The sequence below is a fragment of the Pseudonaja textilis genome, chromosome 1, assembly GCF_049901715.1.
Source record: "Pseudonaja textilis isolate UNSWEBS1 chromosome 1, rPseTex1.2, whole genome shotgun sequence".
Taxonomy (NCBI): Eukaryota; Metazoa; Chordata; class Lepidosauria; order Squamata; family Elapidae; genus Pseudonaja; species Pseudonaja textilis.
Genome location: NC_141990.1, coordinates 321,943,448 through 321,962,242, shown reverse-complemented (window position 1 = coordinate 321,962,242; position 18,795 = coordinate 321,943,448). Strand labels below are relative to the sequence as shown.

General features: G+C 45.9%; 1 protein-coding gene across 1 annotated transcript in view; it reads left to right on the top strand.

Annotated features, from left to right (window-relative positions):
- Positions 1-9,028: 9,028 nt before the first annotated feature.
- CELF5 (CUGBP Elav-like family member 5) overlaps positions 9,029-18,795 on the top strand; it is a 77,440-nt gene continuing 67,673 nt past the window's right edge. The window contains exon 1 of the mRNA XM_087922667.1: positions 9,029-9,361. Coding sequence (XP_087778793.1) covers positions 9,112-9,361 — 250 coding nt within the window. The 5' untranslated portion in view covers positions 9,029-9,111. The remainder of the gene's footprint in view (positions 9,362-18,795) is intronic.

Genomic DNA, 18,795 nt, shown 5'->3' with positions numbered 1-18,795 from the left:
TTTTTAAAAAAAAAATGTGCACATGTAAATTAAAACGATTACAAAAAAAAACCAAACCCTAATATCTGTGAGCTTGCCTGATTTTGACATTTATTCGTTCATTCGTTCAGTTCCTGTTTTATTTTTATAAATAACTAGCTCTATACCTGTGCTTCGCTATGAAACTGTGTGGTCAGGCTTAGTTTTGGGGGAGGAAAAGAAGTTGGGGGAATTGTGTCTCTGCCTGCCAGCATCCGTCTGTATTCATTGGGCTAGCGTCCTGTCAGTGTGTGAGTGAGAGAGTTGAGGGCTGTTTGGAAACTGAAAGAGTATTTGCTGTGTCAGCAAGAAGGAGGAAGTGGCTTAGCTCAACTGTTCTATACTAAAGCTGCTTGGTGCTATGAAACTAAATCTGAAACTGAACCTCCTCTGCTTGTGTTTTGCATTTGGAAGAGATTTCTTTTCAGTGGGGAGTGGGAGTGGAACTCCTTAGCATCAAGAGCGTGTTAATAATAATAATAATACAGGAAACGCTCTAAATACTCTGATGGTCATTTAGAAAAATCCTTTCTTAGTGAGCACCTAGAAGCCAAGAGGAACATACGTGGCAAATTTCAAGTTTGTAGGCTTTACGGCTCTGGAGATTTTGTGATGATGCGTGAGTGGGTCTTTCGCTTTCATATATTCAAGATGGTGAACACACCCAAGGTTCCTTCCTTCCTCCTATTTTCCTCACAACAACAATCCTGTGAGGTGGGCTGAGCTAAGTAGAGAAAGTGACCGGCCCAAAGGCACAAGAAGAGAACTGGGACCTATGACCCAGAGAGATGAGGGGGTGTCTGCCAATCAGAGTGAGCCTTCTCTCAGGGATGGTTTGATATGGGTTTTTCAGGCGTTGGTCTTGATGACCTCAAGGTGTTCTCTCCCAACTATTACAATTTAGACACAACGGTAAAGGAAACCTTTATTTCCCTTCTGTTAGTGAGGTGCCTAGCGTGCCCAGAACATGGGAGAAAAGAATTGATTTCATGGAAAGAGATCGTAGAACAAAAACAACATTTTTGGGGAGAAGAACTTGGTTTTACCAAAGAATCCTAAATGAAGTGTGTTGGTGCAGGATAAACTATGAATTGTGGCTTGTAACGCCCTGAAGGGATTGTTCAGTCCAGTCACTATTTTGCTCAATCAAATGCCTTTAGCTCCATGTATCCCAGTCTTGGAAACTTGCTGGTGTGTGGATTTCAACTCCCAGAATTCCCCAGCCAGCATGCTGGCTGGGGAATTCTGGGGGTTGAAGTCCACACATCAAGCTGTTAAAAGTTGGGAAACAGGTAGATTTTGACTTTCATTTAGCTCAGTTACAACAGCACTGAAAAAAGATGACTTATGACCGTTTTTCACACTTATGACCATTCCAGTATCCCCGTAGTCATGTGATTTACATTTGGATGCTGGGCAACTGACTCACAGTTATGACCATTACACTGTCCCAGGATCACATGATCCCCTTTGGCAAACTTCTAACAAGCAAAGTCAATGGAGAAGCCAGATTCACTTAATGACCCTGTGACTAAGAACTGCAGTGATTCACATAACAAATCTGGTGAGAAAAGCCCTAAAATGGAGCAAGACTCACTTAGCAACGTAAATTTTGGGCTCAGTTGTGGTTGTAAGTTGAGGGTTTCCTGTATGAAGGACAGAAGCATACCAGTAATCCTTGGCTTACAACCCAAGTTCATTCAGCAGCCATTCCAAGTTACCGTGGCGCTGAAAAAAGATGACTCGCACTTACAACCGTCATAGCATCTCCACAGTTACTTGGTCAAAATCTAGGTCCCTAACAACCTGCATGAATTTATGACAGTCACAGTATCATGTGATTGCCATTTGCAATCTCCCCAGCCAGTGCCTGACAAGCAAAGTGAACGGGGGATAACAATCAGAGTTGGAAGGGACCTTGTAGGTCATCTAGTCCAACCCCCCGCTCAAGCAGGAGACCCTACACCATTTCTGACAAATGGCAGTCCAGTCTCTTCTTGAAAGTCTCAAGTGATGAAGTTCGCACAACTTCCGAGGGCAATTTCTATTCCATGGGTTGATGGTTCTCCCTGTCAGAAAATTTCTCCTTATTTCCAGGTTGAATCTCTCCTGGTTCAGTTTCCATCCATTATTCCTTGTCTGGTCTACAGGTGCTTTGATAAATAGCTTGATCCCCCTTCCCTCCTCTCTGTGGCAGCCCCTCAAATATTGGAAGACTGCTATCATGTCTCCCCTGGTCCTTCTCTTCCAAGACTAGCCAGACCCAGTTCCTGCAACCAATCTTCATATGTTTTAGTTTCCAGTCCCCTAATCATCCTGGTTGCTCTGCACTTTTTCTAGAGTCTCAACATCTTATTTATAATGTGGTGACCAAAACTGGATGCAGGACTCCAGGTGTGGTCTTACTAAGGCTTTACAGAGTGGTATTAGTACCTCCCTTAATCTCGATTGCATCCCTCTGTTAATACAATTTAGGATTGCGTTAGCTTTTTTGGCTGCTGCTGCACACGGCTGGCTCCTATTTAGCTGGTTGTCCACTAAGACTCCAAGATCCCTCTCACGGTTCCTGCTATTGAGCCTGGGGGAAGCTGGATTCTCTTAATGACCGTGGGATTCACTGAACAGCTGCAGGGGTTTGCCTAACAGTTGGACCAAAAAGGTTGTAAAATCAAGACATGACGTATTTAAAACATGCTTAATAATGAAAATTCTGGTCCCGATTGCGTCTGTAAGATGAGGATTGCCTATTAATTCTCTTAACCTGTGGCTAACAAGCGGTGGAATCTTGGTTATAAATGCAGGTGGTCCTCGACTTACGACCAACAATTGGAGCTGAACATTTACGTTGCGAGAATGCATTGCGTTTTGTCCCATTTTACAACCTTTGGGGGCACGTTTTTTTAAGTGAACCGCTGCAGCTGTTAAATTAATAACACGGTCGTTAAGTGAATCTGGCTTTCCCCCCCATTGACTGCTCATCCAAAGGTCCCAAAAGGAGATCACGTGATTGATTCTGGGACACTATGCAAACTGTCATAAGTATGAACCTGTTGATAAGCATCCGAATTTTGATCACATGATTATGCGGATACTGCAAAACCAAAAAAACCAAAAAACTGGTCCTAAGTCGCTTTTTTCAGTACCATTATAACTTAGAACGGTCACTAAATGAACTGTTGTAAGCCGAGGACTGCCTGTATTTCCCCAGTTTTGCTGCATCTGTCAACTCAGAAAATATTCCTATGCCTGTTTTAGTACTTGCCATAAAAAAGGGAATGGGGGAGGAAGGAAATTTGGAAGAGCAAAAGTACATTCCAACTCTTCTCTTTAAAAGATTGTAACTTAAACTACCAGAGCTTTTGCCCGCAAATATATTTAATTGGAGAACGTGAATGATGACACCCAGCCATGTGCTCAATTGGAGAATCGGATTGATGACACACCCAGGGGGGGAAACAGGGTCAGAGGGGACTGTAAATTACGTATGCCAGAGTTGGCTTCATACAGGGCAGTGCCAGTATGTCGCCTCTGATAAATCCTTTGAAATTTTTTGAAGTTTGGCTCGAGAATCATGATTTATTTAGGGTGATTGCTGGAATCCTGACACCATCCTTATTACAACACATTCAAAATGCTTGGGAGTGCAATTTTCCTACTGCTGGGTGAAAACAAATTTGGCACCATACCTATTTTGGGATTTCAATTCTGTCCAAGTGTTGAATATTCAGGTATTACCTTTGTTATGTAGCATATATTTGTATTTTTTTGTGCTAATTTATTGGCTGTTTGATAACGTTAAATAAATAGCAGCCGTTTCCCGCAAACGGTATGTGCTAAGAGAGAGAAAGAGAAATGGCTTTTCAGCAAAAATGCACACCCTGCTCCTAAGAAGAACATAGGATTATAATTTCTCCCTTTGTCTCCTCACGCTTCCTATTATACAGTTAGTCCTTGACTTACAATTGCTGGTTTTCCCATCATTCAAAGTTACAATGGCACTGGAAAAAAAGTGACTCAGTTGATTGGTAACTGACTCATATTTATGATGGTTGTAGTGTCCTGGGGGTGTGTGGTCCCCTTTTGCGACCTTCTGACAAGCCAAAACAACGAGGAAGCCAAATTCGCTTAACAAACATGTTTCTAACTTAACTGCTGTGATTCTGTGACAAGAAACACTCTTAAAATTGTGTGTGGGGGGGGTTGTATTCACTTAACAACTGTCTTGCTTAGCAATGGAAATTTTGGGCTTAATTGTGGTCGTAAGTTGAGGGCTACCTGTGTATGCATAATTATGTCCTTAGCACACACAGCTGTTCTGACTCAAACCTTGTTCCAAGGAAACAAACACGAAACAGAGGTAACAGCGAAACCTTTTAATGATTCTTTAAGAATTCTGTTCCTTCATGGTTAAAAGGCTGTTTCAAATTAATTATCTCTGGTAAGAATGAGTCTTGCCAAGGTGGTGCAAGGCTGCCAAGAACATAAAAGTTACTAAGAAATATTTCAAATACAAAAAGTCTCCAAACACCAACCAAGATATTCCGAACATCCACAAGGCTTGAGTGCAAAAACTTCTTTGCTTCCTGCAAAGAACTCCGGTGTCTCAGCTGGCTTTTATCTTCTCAGGGAGGGGCCGTTACCTTGCAGCCTTACTCCCGAGTCGCCTGTGCTGCTGCAGATGCTCTTTCCTTCGAGCAGCGCTGTGCGCATGCACGCTGGGCACAGGCTCCTCGGGGGCCTCTTCCTCACTGCTGCCAGCCTCCACAATCTCCGAAGGCCGCATTCCACTCCCTGTTGGTCCTGGCCCCATCTCTGCATCACACGCAGGCCCCTCATCTGAGTCCTCGCTCTCCGAGACCTCAGCCGTCTGCACCTGCTGCCGATGAACCACAACAGCAGCTCAGTAACATCTGAATTGCAGAAGCTATTTTATTACATTATTTTATTTTATTTTATATTTTATTTTTCTGCCTGTATCATTATTATAAAAAATCCAACGGGGCGAACATATTCTTTCCTCCTCCTATTATCCCCACAACAACAACAACCCTGTGAGGTGGGTTGGGTTGAGAGGAAGGAACTTGACCAAAGTAATCCAACCGGCTTTTGTGCCTAAAGCGGGACTAGAACTCCCAGTCTCCTAGTGATTGGCCTAAAGTCACCTAGCTGGCTTTTATGTCTAAGGCCGAACTAGAACTCGCCATCTCCTAGTGATTGGCCTAGAGCAGGGATGTCGAACTGGATTTCTTCGAGGGGCATGGGGGGAACTGCACATGGCCTCCCTGTGCCTCATTTTCACCCTCCATGGCTTCCTGCAGCACTCTGGCGGCCATTTTCGGCCCTGTTTTTGGCCTGTTTTTTCAGGGCGTTTTCAGCTTGTTTTTGTTGGCCCATTTTCAGGCCACTTTCAGGCTGTTTTGGGGCCTGCTTTCTGCTGGCAGAGTGCTGCAGGAGGCCATGGATGGTGAAAAAAAGGCACGGGTTCCCCACACGCAGCCTGTTTTAGCTGCCAGAGCAGTGCGGGATTCAAATAATTTAACAACTGGTTCTCCGCCCGAATGATTTCTTCCAACAACCAGTTCACCAAAACTGCTCAGCAAGTTAACAAGCGGTTCTTCTGAACTGGTGCGAACCGGCTGAATCCCACCACTGGGACAGAGGCACCACAAGCCGGTATTTTCATATTTCTAGGCCGGCCCTGTGGGCCAGATTTAAGCACCCTGAAGGCTGGATCCGACATGGAGGCCGTGAGTTTATCATCCCTGCCCTAGAGTTACCCAACCATCTTTCATGGCTAAGGCGGAACTTAAATTCACTGTCTCCTGTGACTGGCCCAAAAGGCACCCAGCTGCCTTTCATGCCTGAAGTTGAACTAGAACTCTCTGTCTCCTGGTGATTGGACTAGAGTTACCCAACCATCTTTCATGGCTAAGGCGGAACTTAAATTCACTGTCTCCTGTGACTGGCCCAAAAGACACCCAACTGGCTTTCATGCCTGAAGTGGAACTAGAACTCTCTGTCTCCTGGTGATTGGACTAGAGTTACCCAATCATCTTCCATGGCTAAGGCGGAACTTAAATTCACTGTCTCCTGTGACTGGCCCAAAAGTCACCCAACTGGCTTTCATGCCTGAAGTGGAACTAGAACTCTCTGTCTCCTGGTGATTGGACTAGAGTTACCCAATCATCTTCCATGGCTAAGGCGGAACTTAAATTCACTGTCTCCTGTGACTGGCCCAAAAGTCACCCAACTGGCTTTCATGCCTGAAGTGGAACTAGAACTCTCTTTCTCCTGGTGATTGGACTAGAGTTACCCAATCATCTTTCATGGCTAAGGTGGAACTTAAATTCACTGTCTCCTGTGACTGGCCCCAAAGTCACCCAACTGGCTTTCATGCCTGAAGTGGAACTAGAACTCTCTTTCTCCTGCTTTCTAGGCCGGCACTAAAGCAAACTGGCTCTGAAGTGGATTTGTGCAAAGAACTCCCTGGCCACAGTTGTCACCTGCTCCTTGGATCCAAAGTGTTCCCCAAATTACACATCGGTCCCCAAGGGGGCATTGCAACTGTTCAAGTCTAAAGTGTGTGTGTGTGGGGGCATCTGAAGATCTGGGTTTGCCCCCAAACCCCCAAAGACCAGCTGGTCTTTTCCACATTATGACCCAGACCTACGCAGAGAAGACTTTATAAGAGCATCCCCTAGTCAACCCAGTGTTCAGATACACAGCTGGGTATCCCCAAGGTGGCTGACTCACAACGGATGGACCACAATCCCAGCCAGCGGCCTCCTACCCAGAGGTTCAACAGCAAAGGGGGCAGCACTGGGCCCTGAAGTCACAGCTGCAAATCTCACCCTTTCACACCCTTTGTTGGGTGTGGAAAAAACAAAAAAAATTCTTCTCTGGGTGTGGAATTTTTCGAAGGATGACTTTAGGGAGAAAAACCCTTTGCGTGTGATCTCTGCTATTTTTGCAGGTTTTGGGAGCAGCTGGCCCCAAACCCAGGTGTTGGCTTGGGGTGCCACAGTGTAGAGAGACCAGATAGAATGATCTGCCCCCCGCCCCCGCCCCCAAGACCACAAATCCAACCCCTGTAACCCAATGGCTGAGTAAGAGGAGCCCCCCCTCTCTCATGAAATGCTAGAAGAGGGTGGGGGGCTTTCATGGGTGAAACCCCAAATTCTGGAGCCTTCTCACTCCCCGTATCACTTTTCTTTTTTCTCTCTCTCTCTCTCCTGCCTGCCTTTCCCTCTTTCTACCTCTTCTTTCTTCTCTCCCTCCCTCCGTCGTTCCCATTTCGTTCCTTCCTCTCTCCCATTTTGTTCGTATGTTTGTTCCTTCCTTCCTTTCCCCCTTTCCCCTTATTCCTTCCTTCCCTTTCTTCCATCCCTCTCCTTCCTTCCTTCCTTCCTCCTTCCCTACCTCTTTCCCATTTTCTTCTTCCTTCCTTTTCCGCTTTCTCCTTCTTCCTTCCTTTCTTTTCCTCCCTCCCATTTTTTCCCTCCCTCCCCTCCTTCCTCCCTCCCTCACCCTTTCTTCCTCCCTTTGCTTCTTTCCTTCCTCTTTCTCATCCTTTCTCCCTCACCCCTTCTTCCTCCCCTTCCTTCCTCCCCTTCCTTCCTCCCCTTCCTTCCTCCCCTTCCTTCCTTCCTTCCTTCCTTCCTTCCTTCCTCCCTCCCTCCCTCCCTCCCTCTTTCTCATCCACCTCATTATTCAAACACCCTTTTGATGAACAACCAATTTTCCAAACGGGGTCTCCCCCTAGATTGAAGTAAAGGAAAGATTCAACTGTAATATAAATTCTCTTCCTCTTGATACCAAGCATGGGATTCCTCTGTTTTTGCTCCCAGCAAGTCATTCCTGGGTTATCCTTTGAACCCGGATTTTCACCTTTTTTATTCCAAAATTCCTTTCTGCATCTCAGGGAGGATTTGGGGATTTTTTTGGGCCAAGGTCTCTGCTAGTGGAAGCTTGGTTTAGATATCCCGCATCTCCTTGCAATGATTCTCTCTTTCTCCCTCCCTCCCACTCTCCCTCCCCCCTCTTTCTCCCTCCCTCCCTCCCTCTCTCCCTCCCTCCTTCCCTCTCCGTCCCTCCTTCCCCCTCTCTCTCCCTCCGCCCCTCCTTCCCTCCCTCTCCCTCTCCTTCCCTCCTGCCCTTTCTCCCTCCCTCCCTCCTTCCCTCCCTCTTCCTGGCCCCTTCCCATCTCTCTCCCTCTCCCTCTCCTTCCCTCCCCCATTCTCCCTCCCTCCCCCCTCCCTCCCTCCCCCTCTCTCCCTCTGTCCCTCCTTCCCTCCCCTCTCTCCCACCCTCCCTCCTTCCCTCCCTCCCTTGCCATCCCTCCCTCCCTCCCCCTCTCTCTCCCTCCTTCCCTCCCTCTCCCTGGCCCCTCTCCATCTCTCACCCTCTCCTTCCCTCCCCTCTTTCCCTCCCTCCCTCCTTCCCTTTCTCCCTCCCTCTCTGTCCCTCCCTCCCTCCCTCCCTCTCCCTGGCCCCTCTCCATCTCCCTCCCTCCCTCCCTCCTTCCCTCCCTCCCTTTCTCTCTCTCTCTCTCTCTCTCTCTCTCATTTTACTACCCGGAAGTGTTTGGAGTCGCCCCCAAAGGTGCCCCCCTCTGTGTTTTATCTTTCAGTCGCTGCCGATCCACGGGAGCAGCTGTCTCTCCTCCCACCCCTCACCCCCACCCACCCCCATCCGCCGGCCTCTCAAGAGCCTCCGCAACCCCCGAGCCAAGCCCCGGCCGGTCGTGGGGACGTGGCGGAGCGGCTGCTTTTCCCGCGGCCCCGGGAAGCCCCCCTCCCCTCCCCTCTCCCGGTGCCCTCTTTTCTCTTCTCCCCCCTCCGCCCCCTCCCCTCACCCTCTTCCCATTTCTCGCGCGGCGGCGCTTTGCAGTTCCGCGTCCGTCCAGGCGGCGTCGCTGCGGAGCGGTCCGCCTTTTGTGGTCCTGATGCTGCGAGCGCCACTTCGCCTCCCGCTGCATCTCTGGTCGCCGCCCGCAGCTCCCGACTCCGCGCCGCCCGCATCCTCCTCCTCCTCCTCTTCCTCCTCCTCCTCCCGTGGGGCGCCCGCCCGCCCGGCCGCGTGGGGACCCGGGGCATGGCCAGACTGCCGGCCAGCGAGCCCAGGCGGCAGGCGCAGCCCCAGCAGCAGCCGCCCCGCGCCTCCCCCATGAGCAGCAGCGGCGCCGCCGACCCGGAGGGCATGAAGGATCTGGATGCCATCAAGCTGTTCGTGGGCCAGATCCCCCGCAACCTGGAGGAGAGGGACCTCAAGCCCCTCTTCGAGCAGTTCGGCCAGATCTACGAGCTCACCGTGCTCAAGGACCGCTACACTGGCATGCACAAAGGTAGGGCGACGGCGGCCCTCCCTCCCTCCCCCACCCCCCCCTCCACCTCTTTCATCCTCCCCTCCTTCCCAGGCCGCCCCTCTCCTCCTCCTCCTCCTCCTCCTCTTCCGCCTGCATTCCCTGCCTTTCCACCGGGCCTCTGTCCCATTGAAACGGGATGGACTACAAGTCCCATAATCAGGATGGGAGACAATTGAGGGGGGAGGAGGAGGAGGAGGAGGAGGTTGGAGAGCAGGCATTCTCCGCCTCCCGGTGCTCTCTGCTCCCTCTCCCCACCAATCTCATCCCCCTTTTCAGTTGGGTTTCCTGCATTCCTTTTTTTAGCATCTCCCCGGGTGTTTCTCCATCTTTTTTTAAAAAAAATCTTTTTTTGGTCCTCCTCCCTTTCTCAGTTCTCATCTCCTCTGGATTCCTCCTCCCGATCTTTCCTTCCTTTCATTCTGGCCACCCGGCTTGCGCTCAGCACACATCTGTACATACACACACACATGCATTATCTCTCTCTCTCACACACACACACACACTCGCACACAAACACACATCTTCCCTCCTTCCCATTTTTTTTTTTTTTTTGCCCTCTGTCCAACTGTTATCCGAAGATGTCCCATCCGCTTTCCCTGCAACCAAACAACGGCCACTTTTTCTTTCCAGCCATTTTATTTCCGATTTAAATTCCATCTCCCCCCCACCCCCGTGGTCAGCTCTTGGGGTGCGGCCTGACATGGTCAGAGTCCAAGCCCACTCACACCTACACACACACACACACACCTACACGCACACTTACACACATACACACACCCTGTTCTCCAGGCCTGACACTCTATTATTATTATTTTTTCCCCAACCATGATTTTTAAGAAGCCGGAAAAGCCCCGTGTCTGGTTATCAGCTGGATTCTACTCCTTTGCAAACGAACAATGATTTGGAGAGAAGGCCCTGGGTCTCATATGAGCTGGCCTTCCTTCTTTCCCGCCCCATAACCAACTCCCTTGTGGAGGTTTATAAAGAAGAGGTCGACCTGTTATCCAAAGCACCTGAAGGCCAGACAAGAAGCGATGGCCGAAATGATCAAGGAGAGAAGCAACCTAGAACGAAGGACGAATAGTGGCAGGAATTTGGTACGTCTAGTCTAAGGAAGAGAAGGGCTATAGCCGTCTTCCAATATTTAAGGGGTTACCACAGAGAAGAAGGGTCAACTTATTCTCCAAAGCAGATAGAAACTAATCCAGGAGAGGTCCAAATTTCCCAACAGTGAGAACAATTAACCCGTGGGATGACTTGCCTTCAGAGGTTCTGGGTTATCCATCCCTGGAAGTTTCTAAGAAGACATTGGACAGCCATTTGTTTGAAATGTTCTAGGGTTTTTTTTTTTTGCTTGAACAAAGAGCTGGACTAGAAGACCTCCAAGGTCCTCCTTCCAACTCTGTTATTCTGTTATGATCCAGAGGTCCTTCTCACAACACTTTTATCTTAATCTCTTCGGTCATCTTCACCCTATTTTTTTTTTAATTCCTGCACCCAAACTCCATCTCTCATCCCCCTTTCCTCCATCACTGCTGCCAACTTGTCTCATTTTATATATTTTTTTCCAGCCTGCGGGCCTCTCCCTTCCAACTCTCCCCTGTATTTCAATGTGTTTTTAAAGGTAATAATAATAATAATAATAATAATAATAATAATAATAATAATAATAATAATATTACAAAGAAACTGGAAGGTCTGTGAAAGCAGAGGGAACACGGTTGCATTTTAAAAAAATTACATTAAAGAAACAAACAAAAAATTTGGGAAACAGATCTTTGGTAACTTAACCTAGTTGATCTGAGCTAAATACAGGTGTTATTTTTTTTAAATTAGCTTTAAGAAGAAAAGAAAAAGGGAGATTCAGGTTTGGGGCAATGATGATAAAGCTTTTGAGTTTGGCTTGTCAAAAAAAAAAAAAAATTAGGAAAATGCCTAACTTGATTCTGTTGGGGTGTCACCAACACACAAACCAAAGAGGAACAATTCTTTATATTTTCATTTATTTTGCAAGAACACAATCTAATCATGAGCGATGCTTTGTATTATATAATACAAAGTCCAGTGAATCACAAGTAAAACAAACTCATGTTCAAAGTGAAGGCACACCCCATTCTCACGCAGCCTTTGAAAATCCTGCAAATACAGGTGTCTTTGAAGAATACAGGTAGACCTCGACTTACAACAGTTCATTTAGTGACTGTTTGAAGTTAGAACAGCGCTGAAAAAGTGACATGACTGTTTTTCACACCACGGTCACGTGATCAAAATTCAAGTGCTTGGGAACTGACTCAAATTTATGATCCTTACTTGTGACCTTCTGACAAGCAAAGCCAATGGGGAAGCCAGGTCCCACTTAACAACCGTGTTACCAACTTAATGCAGTTATTCACTTAACGACGGTAGCAAGAAAGGTCGTAAAATGGGGCAAAACTCACTTAGCAACTGTCTTGCTCGGAAATTTGGGGCTCGGTGATGGTCGCAAGTCCAAGGACAACCTGCACGTGTTGTGGCGTGTTGGTGAATGCTGGTATGTTAACCCAAACGCCATGTGTGTCACCTTTGACATGCGTGTTCGCTGTCACTGTCTTAAGAGTCAATGGGATGAGCAGCCATCCCATTGCACTGAATTGTCCGTGCGTCCCTAGACATGTCTGGATGATGCACGCACTTACACATGCACACATGATGCGTGTGACTAAGTCTCAGGTTCTTTTGGTCAGAAAGAGAGGAATTTTAAAACAGCAGGCAAGAAAGTCACAAAAAGAGGACTATCCCTGGCTTCAAGTTATGAAGGCTGTTCGCTCCCTCCTGAATCATATAAAGCAAGCCTTAAGTTTCAGATATTGGGGGTGGCACCAAAGAATCACCTCAACATCTGGAACTCACCCCTAAAGCCTTAGGGCTAGAAGGGGGCCTTGGAGGTCTTCTAGACCAACCCCCTGCCCATGCACTATACTGGACAAATGAATGTCCAAACTTTTCTTGGAATTTTTCCAGTGATGGGGCACCTGAAGATGGCCTTCTGGCCAACTGCTCACCTGCAACAGGTTGGTCGCCCCGAATTGCTAAAAGGTGCTGCTAGTCGTAGATCAAAAACTGAACCCATTGAATATCAAGTGTTGGGCAGTGAAGAATAGAAATAGAATAATAGAAATAAGGTATAAGGAGTGGAATAGAATAGAATAGAATAGAATAGAATAGAATAGAATAGAATAGAATAGAATAGAATACCCCAGTGATGGAACACCCACAACTTCTGAAGACAACTTCTGTTTCATTGATTAATTGTTCTCACTGTTAGTAAATTTCTCCTTAATTCCTTGATTAGTTTCCATCTGTTGTTTTTTTATCTTGCCTGTTTTGTAAAATAATTTGACCCCCTCTTCTTTGTGGCAACCCCTCAAATACTGGAAGACTGCTATCCACTGTCCTTTTCTCTAGACTAGCCAACCCAAATCCTGCAACCATTCTTCATTTGTTTTAGTTGCCAGGTCTTTAATCAGATTACAGATAATCAGAGTTGGAAGGGACCTTTTGGGTCATCTAGTCCAACCCCCCACCCCCACCCAAGCAGGAGACCCTACACCATTTCTGACAAATCTTAGCATCTTAGCTGCTCTTCTCTGCACTTTTTTCCCCTCAAAGTCTGAACATCTTTTTTTTTTAATAGATTTTATTGAATTTACAATTTCTGAACATCTTTTTTGTAACCTGGTGACCAAAAATTGAAGATGACACAAACAAATAAATAAATGCTAAAGAGGATTATTATTAAAATATATCTTCAAAACATGTAAAGAGCAGCCCAGGTTGGATGCTGAAATGGTAAAACGGGGAAAATGAGATCCATTTTTTCATTAGTTTACTTTTAAAGTTGGGTGTTTTATAGAAGTGTTTTAAAGCACCATCAGAAAAAATATGTATTTATTTGTATCAGTCCTTCAGTATTTTTACAAATAATCAAGCTGCAAACATATCCAACATAAACCTTCCTTAACCACTAAACTGTCTCTTGTTTTCTTATTAAACCTTAAGATGTTTGCTGAATTAAGCGTGAGTATGTTGTATTGACACAAGCCAGGGTGTTTTGTTTACCTGGGTGTGGTAGGCTTAAGTATCTGATGTGAACTCAGTCAGGTTATTGGCCAAAAGTTACCTAGGTGGTTTTCATGAAGAACTCACAATCAGCCAGGGATTGGCTCAGAAACCCAATTTCATGGTTAAAATGGGGCTAGACTTCATAGTCCCCCACTTTCTAGCCTGGTGCCTTAAATCTATAGATATATAAGCAAAATGCCCCTCACGCATCATCACAAAATCTCCAGAACTCTAAAGCCTACATACTTGAAATTTGGCACGTCTGTTCCTCTTGGCTTCTACCCTGTTTCTCCAACAATACGGCCTCCCCCAATAGGAAGTCCCAATGAAATGAAATTAAGCCCCCCCCAAATTAAGGCCTATATTAAAACATGCGAAATGGGGGGGAAATGGCAGGGGGGCTTGCTGTTAGGAAGTACTTTTGTTGCACACCCGGATATGGTGCTGCCTGTGTTGACCCTGATACAAAGTGCCCCACCAACGCCAAGATCAACATCCAAGCCGTCGCCGCCTGCCTGCCCAAAGATGCAAGTGGGGGGGGGGAATTAAGTCACCCTCGAAAAGACAACCTAGCCATTTTTTCGGGGCTCAAAAAAAAAAAAGACCCGGCCTTATTATATGAGAAACACGGTAGGTGCTCACTAAGACAGGATTTTTCGAAATGACCATCAGAACATTAGTATTTCGTATAGTATTATTATTAACACGCTCTGATGCTAAGGAGTTCTACTCCCACTCCCCACAGCAAATACTGTTTCATTTTCCAAACAGCCCTCAACTCTCTCACACACTGACAGGATGCTAGCCAGATGAATTCCGATGGATGCTGGTAGGCAGAGGCAGAATTCCACACACCCCCGCCTTATTTTCCTCCCCAAAATCTAATCCCAACCACATAGTTTTGTAGCGAAGTACGGGTATGGGGCTAGTATGTTATATGGACACAGACATGGTGTTTGGTTAAGCGTAAGCCAGTAAACCAACAATCATGGTTAACTTGATTTTTATTTTTTCCTTGTAAGTTTTTAGTCATTTTTAATTGTATTTTTTTTCATTTATGCTTTTATGATATGCTTTTATTACGAGGTTGCAAACCTCCCAGTGTCACTTTGGTGAGATGGGTGGTGCAGAAATTTAATAAATGTCGTTGGATTTGATACCTAAAGAAATGCACACGGTTCGGCTATCCCTGCATCCTGTGGCAAGGAGTTCCGCAAGCTCATTTTATACCCTGACTTCGAAAAGAGTTAATTATTTGGTTTGGGAGGGACAGGAAAGCTATTTCTGGCTTTGGAAGTCGGGATTGCAGCTGTTAGTTTTGCCACCTTCTCCCAGGCGCTTCAAATCCTAATTTTGGCCCACCATCCTGGTTTCATCCACACTCATATTCAAGAAGTCCCAGTTGGGTACAATAAATTCCCCAAGAGTGGGTTGAACAGCTGGGGAGTGCCAAAATACGTGGCAGGTGGGCTGGTTTTGCCTTGCAAATTCTGCAGACTTGTGTGTGTGTGTGACTACACACGCGCTTGCAGAGCTGAAATCATGAGTAATTTCTCCTCTGGAGAATTCCTGTCTGCTATTCACAATTTTCTTTGAATTCTTCCCAACCCAGCAGAATAGTGGAAAGAAATTTTGCAGAGGGGGAGGGAGTGTCAAACTCTAAAGGTCAGCTCGATGGCTTCTCCCCCCCACCCACCCCACCCCAACTGAACACAACAGGACTTTATTTAGTGTGTAGAAGAAGAAGAAGAAGAAGAAAAAAACAGGAAAAGAGAGATCAAAATTGAAAATGGACCAGATCCAGCAAGGGGCTATATAGATCCAGGGGGAACAAATTCCCCAATTTATTCCATTTTTTTCCCCAGAAATTTGCCATAAAGCAAATTAATTAATTAATTCTTTCTTCCTCCCTCCCTCCCTTTCTTCCTATTAATTAATTAATTTATTTATTTATCCTTTCTCTTTTCTTTCTTTTTCTTTCTCTTACTCCCTTCCTTCCCTCCTTCCTTCCTTCACCCCTATTTATTTATTTATCCTCTCCCTCTTTCTTTCTTTTTCTTTCTTTCTGTCATTTTTCTTTCCTTCCTTCCTTTTCCCTCCCTCCTTCCTTCCTTTCTTCCTTCTTTCCTCCCTTCCTCCCACCTTATTTATTTATCATTTCTCCCTTTTCTTTCTCTCTCTTTCTTCTTTCCTTCTTTTCTTCCTTCATCCCTATTTGTTTTTTCCTCACTCCCTCTTTTCTTTTTTTCTTTTTTGTTTCTTTCTTTTTCTTTCTCTCTCTCATTCTTCCTTCCTTCTTCCCTCCCTCTTTCTTTCTTTCTTTCTTTCTTTCTTTCTTTCTTTCTTTCTTTCTTTCTTTCTTTCTTTCTTTCTTTCTTTCTTTCTTTCTTTCTTTCTTTCTTTCTTTTCAAACGTATTAACCATCCATCTCCCTCACTTTCCTAGTAATGGAAGAGGTGCGACTGGCCTAAAAATCACCCAGCTGGCTTTGTGTCTAGGGCAGGACTCGAACTCACAGCCATCCTGGTTTCTAATCAGGCAACCTGTCTGACTTATATTGGGCACATGTGTAAAAATCAAACTAGGACTTATTTTCAGGGTAGGTCGTATTTTGGGGGGAAACAGGGTATATATAAAAGGACCTAAGCTGCTTGTTACATTTCCAACAATTTTTAGAGAAAACTTTATCTATTTTAGGAATTAAAACTGGGGTGATATCCCAGCGATAAAACAGCTTGAAGCCATTCTGTTGAAGGGTGACATTCAGCATAAATTTAATATTTTTTCTTTCATTGCAACTCCCAGGGCTGCCTTGCTATTCCTACATTCTGGTGTAGCATCCATTTAATCCCGCAATCGTTCAAATGCACAGTTTTCTGAGTCATTTCTCAGCAACCATCATCATCCGCCACAAAAATTCTGAATTACGTGCAGGTAATCCTTGTCTTATGACCACAACTGGGCCCAAATTTTGGGTTGCTAAGCAAGACTTTTGTTAAGTGAATTTTGCCCCGTTTTATGACCTTTCTTGCCACAGTTGTTAAGTGAGTCCCTTCAGTTGTTAAGTGAATCACCTGATTGTTAAGTGAACCTGGCTTCCCTGTTGACTTGGCTTCTCAGAAGGTCGTAAAAGGGGATTGTGTGACCCCGGGACACTGCAACGGTCATAAGTATGAGTCAGACGCCAAGCATCTGAATATTGATCATGTGAGCATGGGGATGCTGCAATGGTCATAAGTGTGGAAAATGGTCATAAGTCACTTCTTTCATTGCCGTTGTCGCTTTGAACAGTCACTAAGTGAACTGTTGTAAGTCAAGGATTGCCTGGATTTGTGACGGTTGAGCCATCCTGGGGTTTGCTTAACATCCAGTGATTCACTTAATGTAGCAAAAATGTCCTAAACTCCGGCAATACATCCGTCTTGCTTAGCAACAGAAATTTTGGGCTCGTTTGTAGTCGTAAGTCGAGGACTACCTATAGTTATTTGCGAATGTGCCCTTTTAATTGCCACAGTCTCTACAGAGGGGAGGTCAAAAAAGTCAAAATGGCAGCTGCAGCCATCCCATTGGAGCCCTGCGCAGACAACCCGGGGCTTCAGCAGAATGGCTGTGTCCTCCATTTTGACTTTTTTGACCTCGCAGGGCGCCTCGCCAACTGTTCTCCTGTGGTGAAACTTAACCGAACTTCATAGAACGATCTGTTCTTCGCCGTCCCCATCCAAAAATCTCGGTCATTTCTTCTCTTCTCCCCCCTTTCATTTTTTTCACTATCTCTCCAGCTGGTGTGTAGGTTGCATTTTTCACAGATGGTGCCAAACGAACACGTAGAACAAGAGGCAAACACACACACACGCACACACACAAGTGTGGGTTCCGTTTCGCCTGCCTATAAATTGTCCCCGTTCAGGAAACTGGAGGGGGAAGAGAGAAGCAGCAAAGAGCCCTCGCCCATCCGCACATTCGCCAGGCCTGATCCTGCTTAGCTTTCGGGCAATCAGACAAGGCCGATTTGGTGCTCTGAAATAGTGTTTCTGTACCTCAGCAACTTTAAGATGAGTGGACTTCAACTCCCAGAATGCTCTCTAGCCAGCATGGTGGCCTTGACCTCTGAGAACGCCCCAGCCAGGATTTGAAATCACAGGGTCTGTGATTTCAAATCACTCAGCCTCTGTGGACTTCAACTCCCAGAATTCCCCAGCCAGCGTCTTTGGACTTCAACCCTCAAAATGGCCCAGCCAAACATTTGTGAATTTGAAATCCCAGAATGCCCCAGTCAGTATCTGTGGACTTCAACTCCCAGAATTCCCCATCCCACATTGGTGCATTTGAAATCCCAGAATTTCCTAGTCAGGTTCTATGAACTTCAACTCCCAGAATTCCCCAGGCAATATTTGTGGATGTGAAATCCTAGAATTTCCTAGTCAGTTCTATGGACTTCAACTCCCAGAATTCCCCAGGCAATATTTGTGGATGTGAAATCCTAGAATTTCCTAGTCAGTTCTATGGACTTCAACTCCCAGAATTCCCCATCCAGCATCTGTGCACTTCCATTCCCAGAAATCCACACACCTTGACAGTAACAACTGAGGTCTGCAACAAAATGTTGTCTTAATACATCAGTGCTTTTCACTGTTGTGGGGGCGGACATCTTTCTTTGACAGGCCAACTTCCTGCCATCAGTTTTACTTCTTTTTCTATTCTATTGTCAATCTTTTTGTGGTTTGTGGGCTGGTTGTGTGTGCCTTTGCTGGCCTATATAAGATGGTTCGGTCTATTTTTTTGAGGGGGGCGATATTTCCAGGTATTCCTTGACTTACAACCATTCATTTAGTGACCTCTCAGCGTTACAACAACATGGAAGAGTGACGTATGACAGATCCTTAACACGTACAAACCCGTGGTGGGAATCAATTTTTTTTTACTACTAGTTCTGTGGGTGTGGCTTGGTGGGCGTGGCGTGGGAAGGATATACTGCAAAATCTCCATTCCCTCCCCACCCCACTAACCTGCTTTCCAGCTCCGTTCTCCTGTGCAGGGCAACCAAAGAAGACCCAGCCGATCAGCTGGGACTCAATGGGAGGCAGAGAATAGATGGGGGTGAGGCCAGTCAGAGGTGGGATTTGCCGGTTCTCCAAACTACTCAAAATTTCCATTATATCAATTCATAAAATATTTCTATGGTCTTTTTAGAATTGCCAACAGAAAGGGAGGAGGGAAAGGGGTTTGAAAGAGCAGTGCGGCAGCTTGGAAATCAAAAGTGCATTCCATAAATAGTTTTTCAAAGATAGTAACTAGGTGACTGAAGTTCCTGC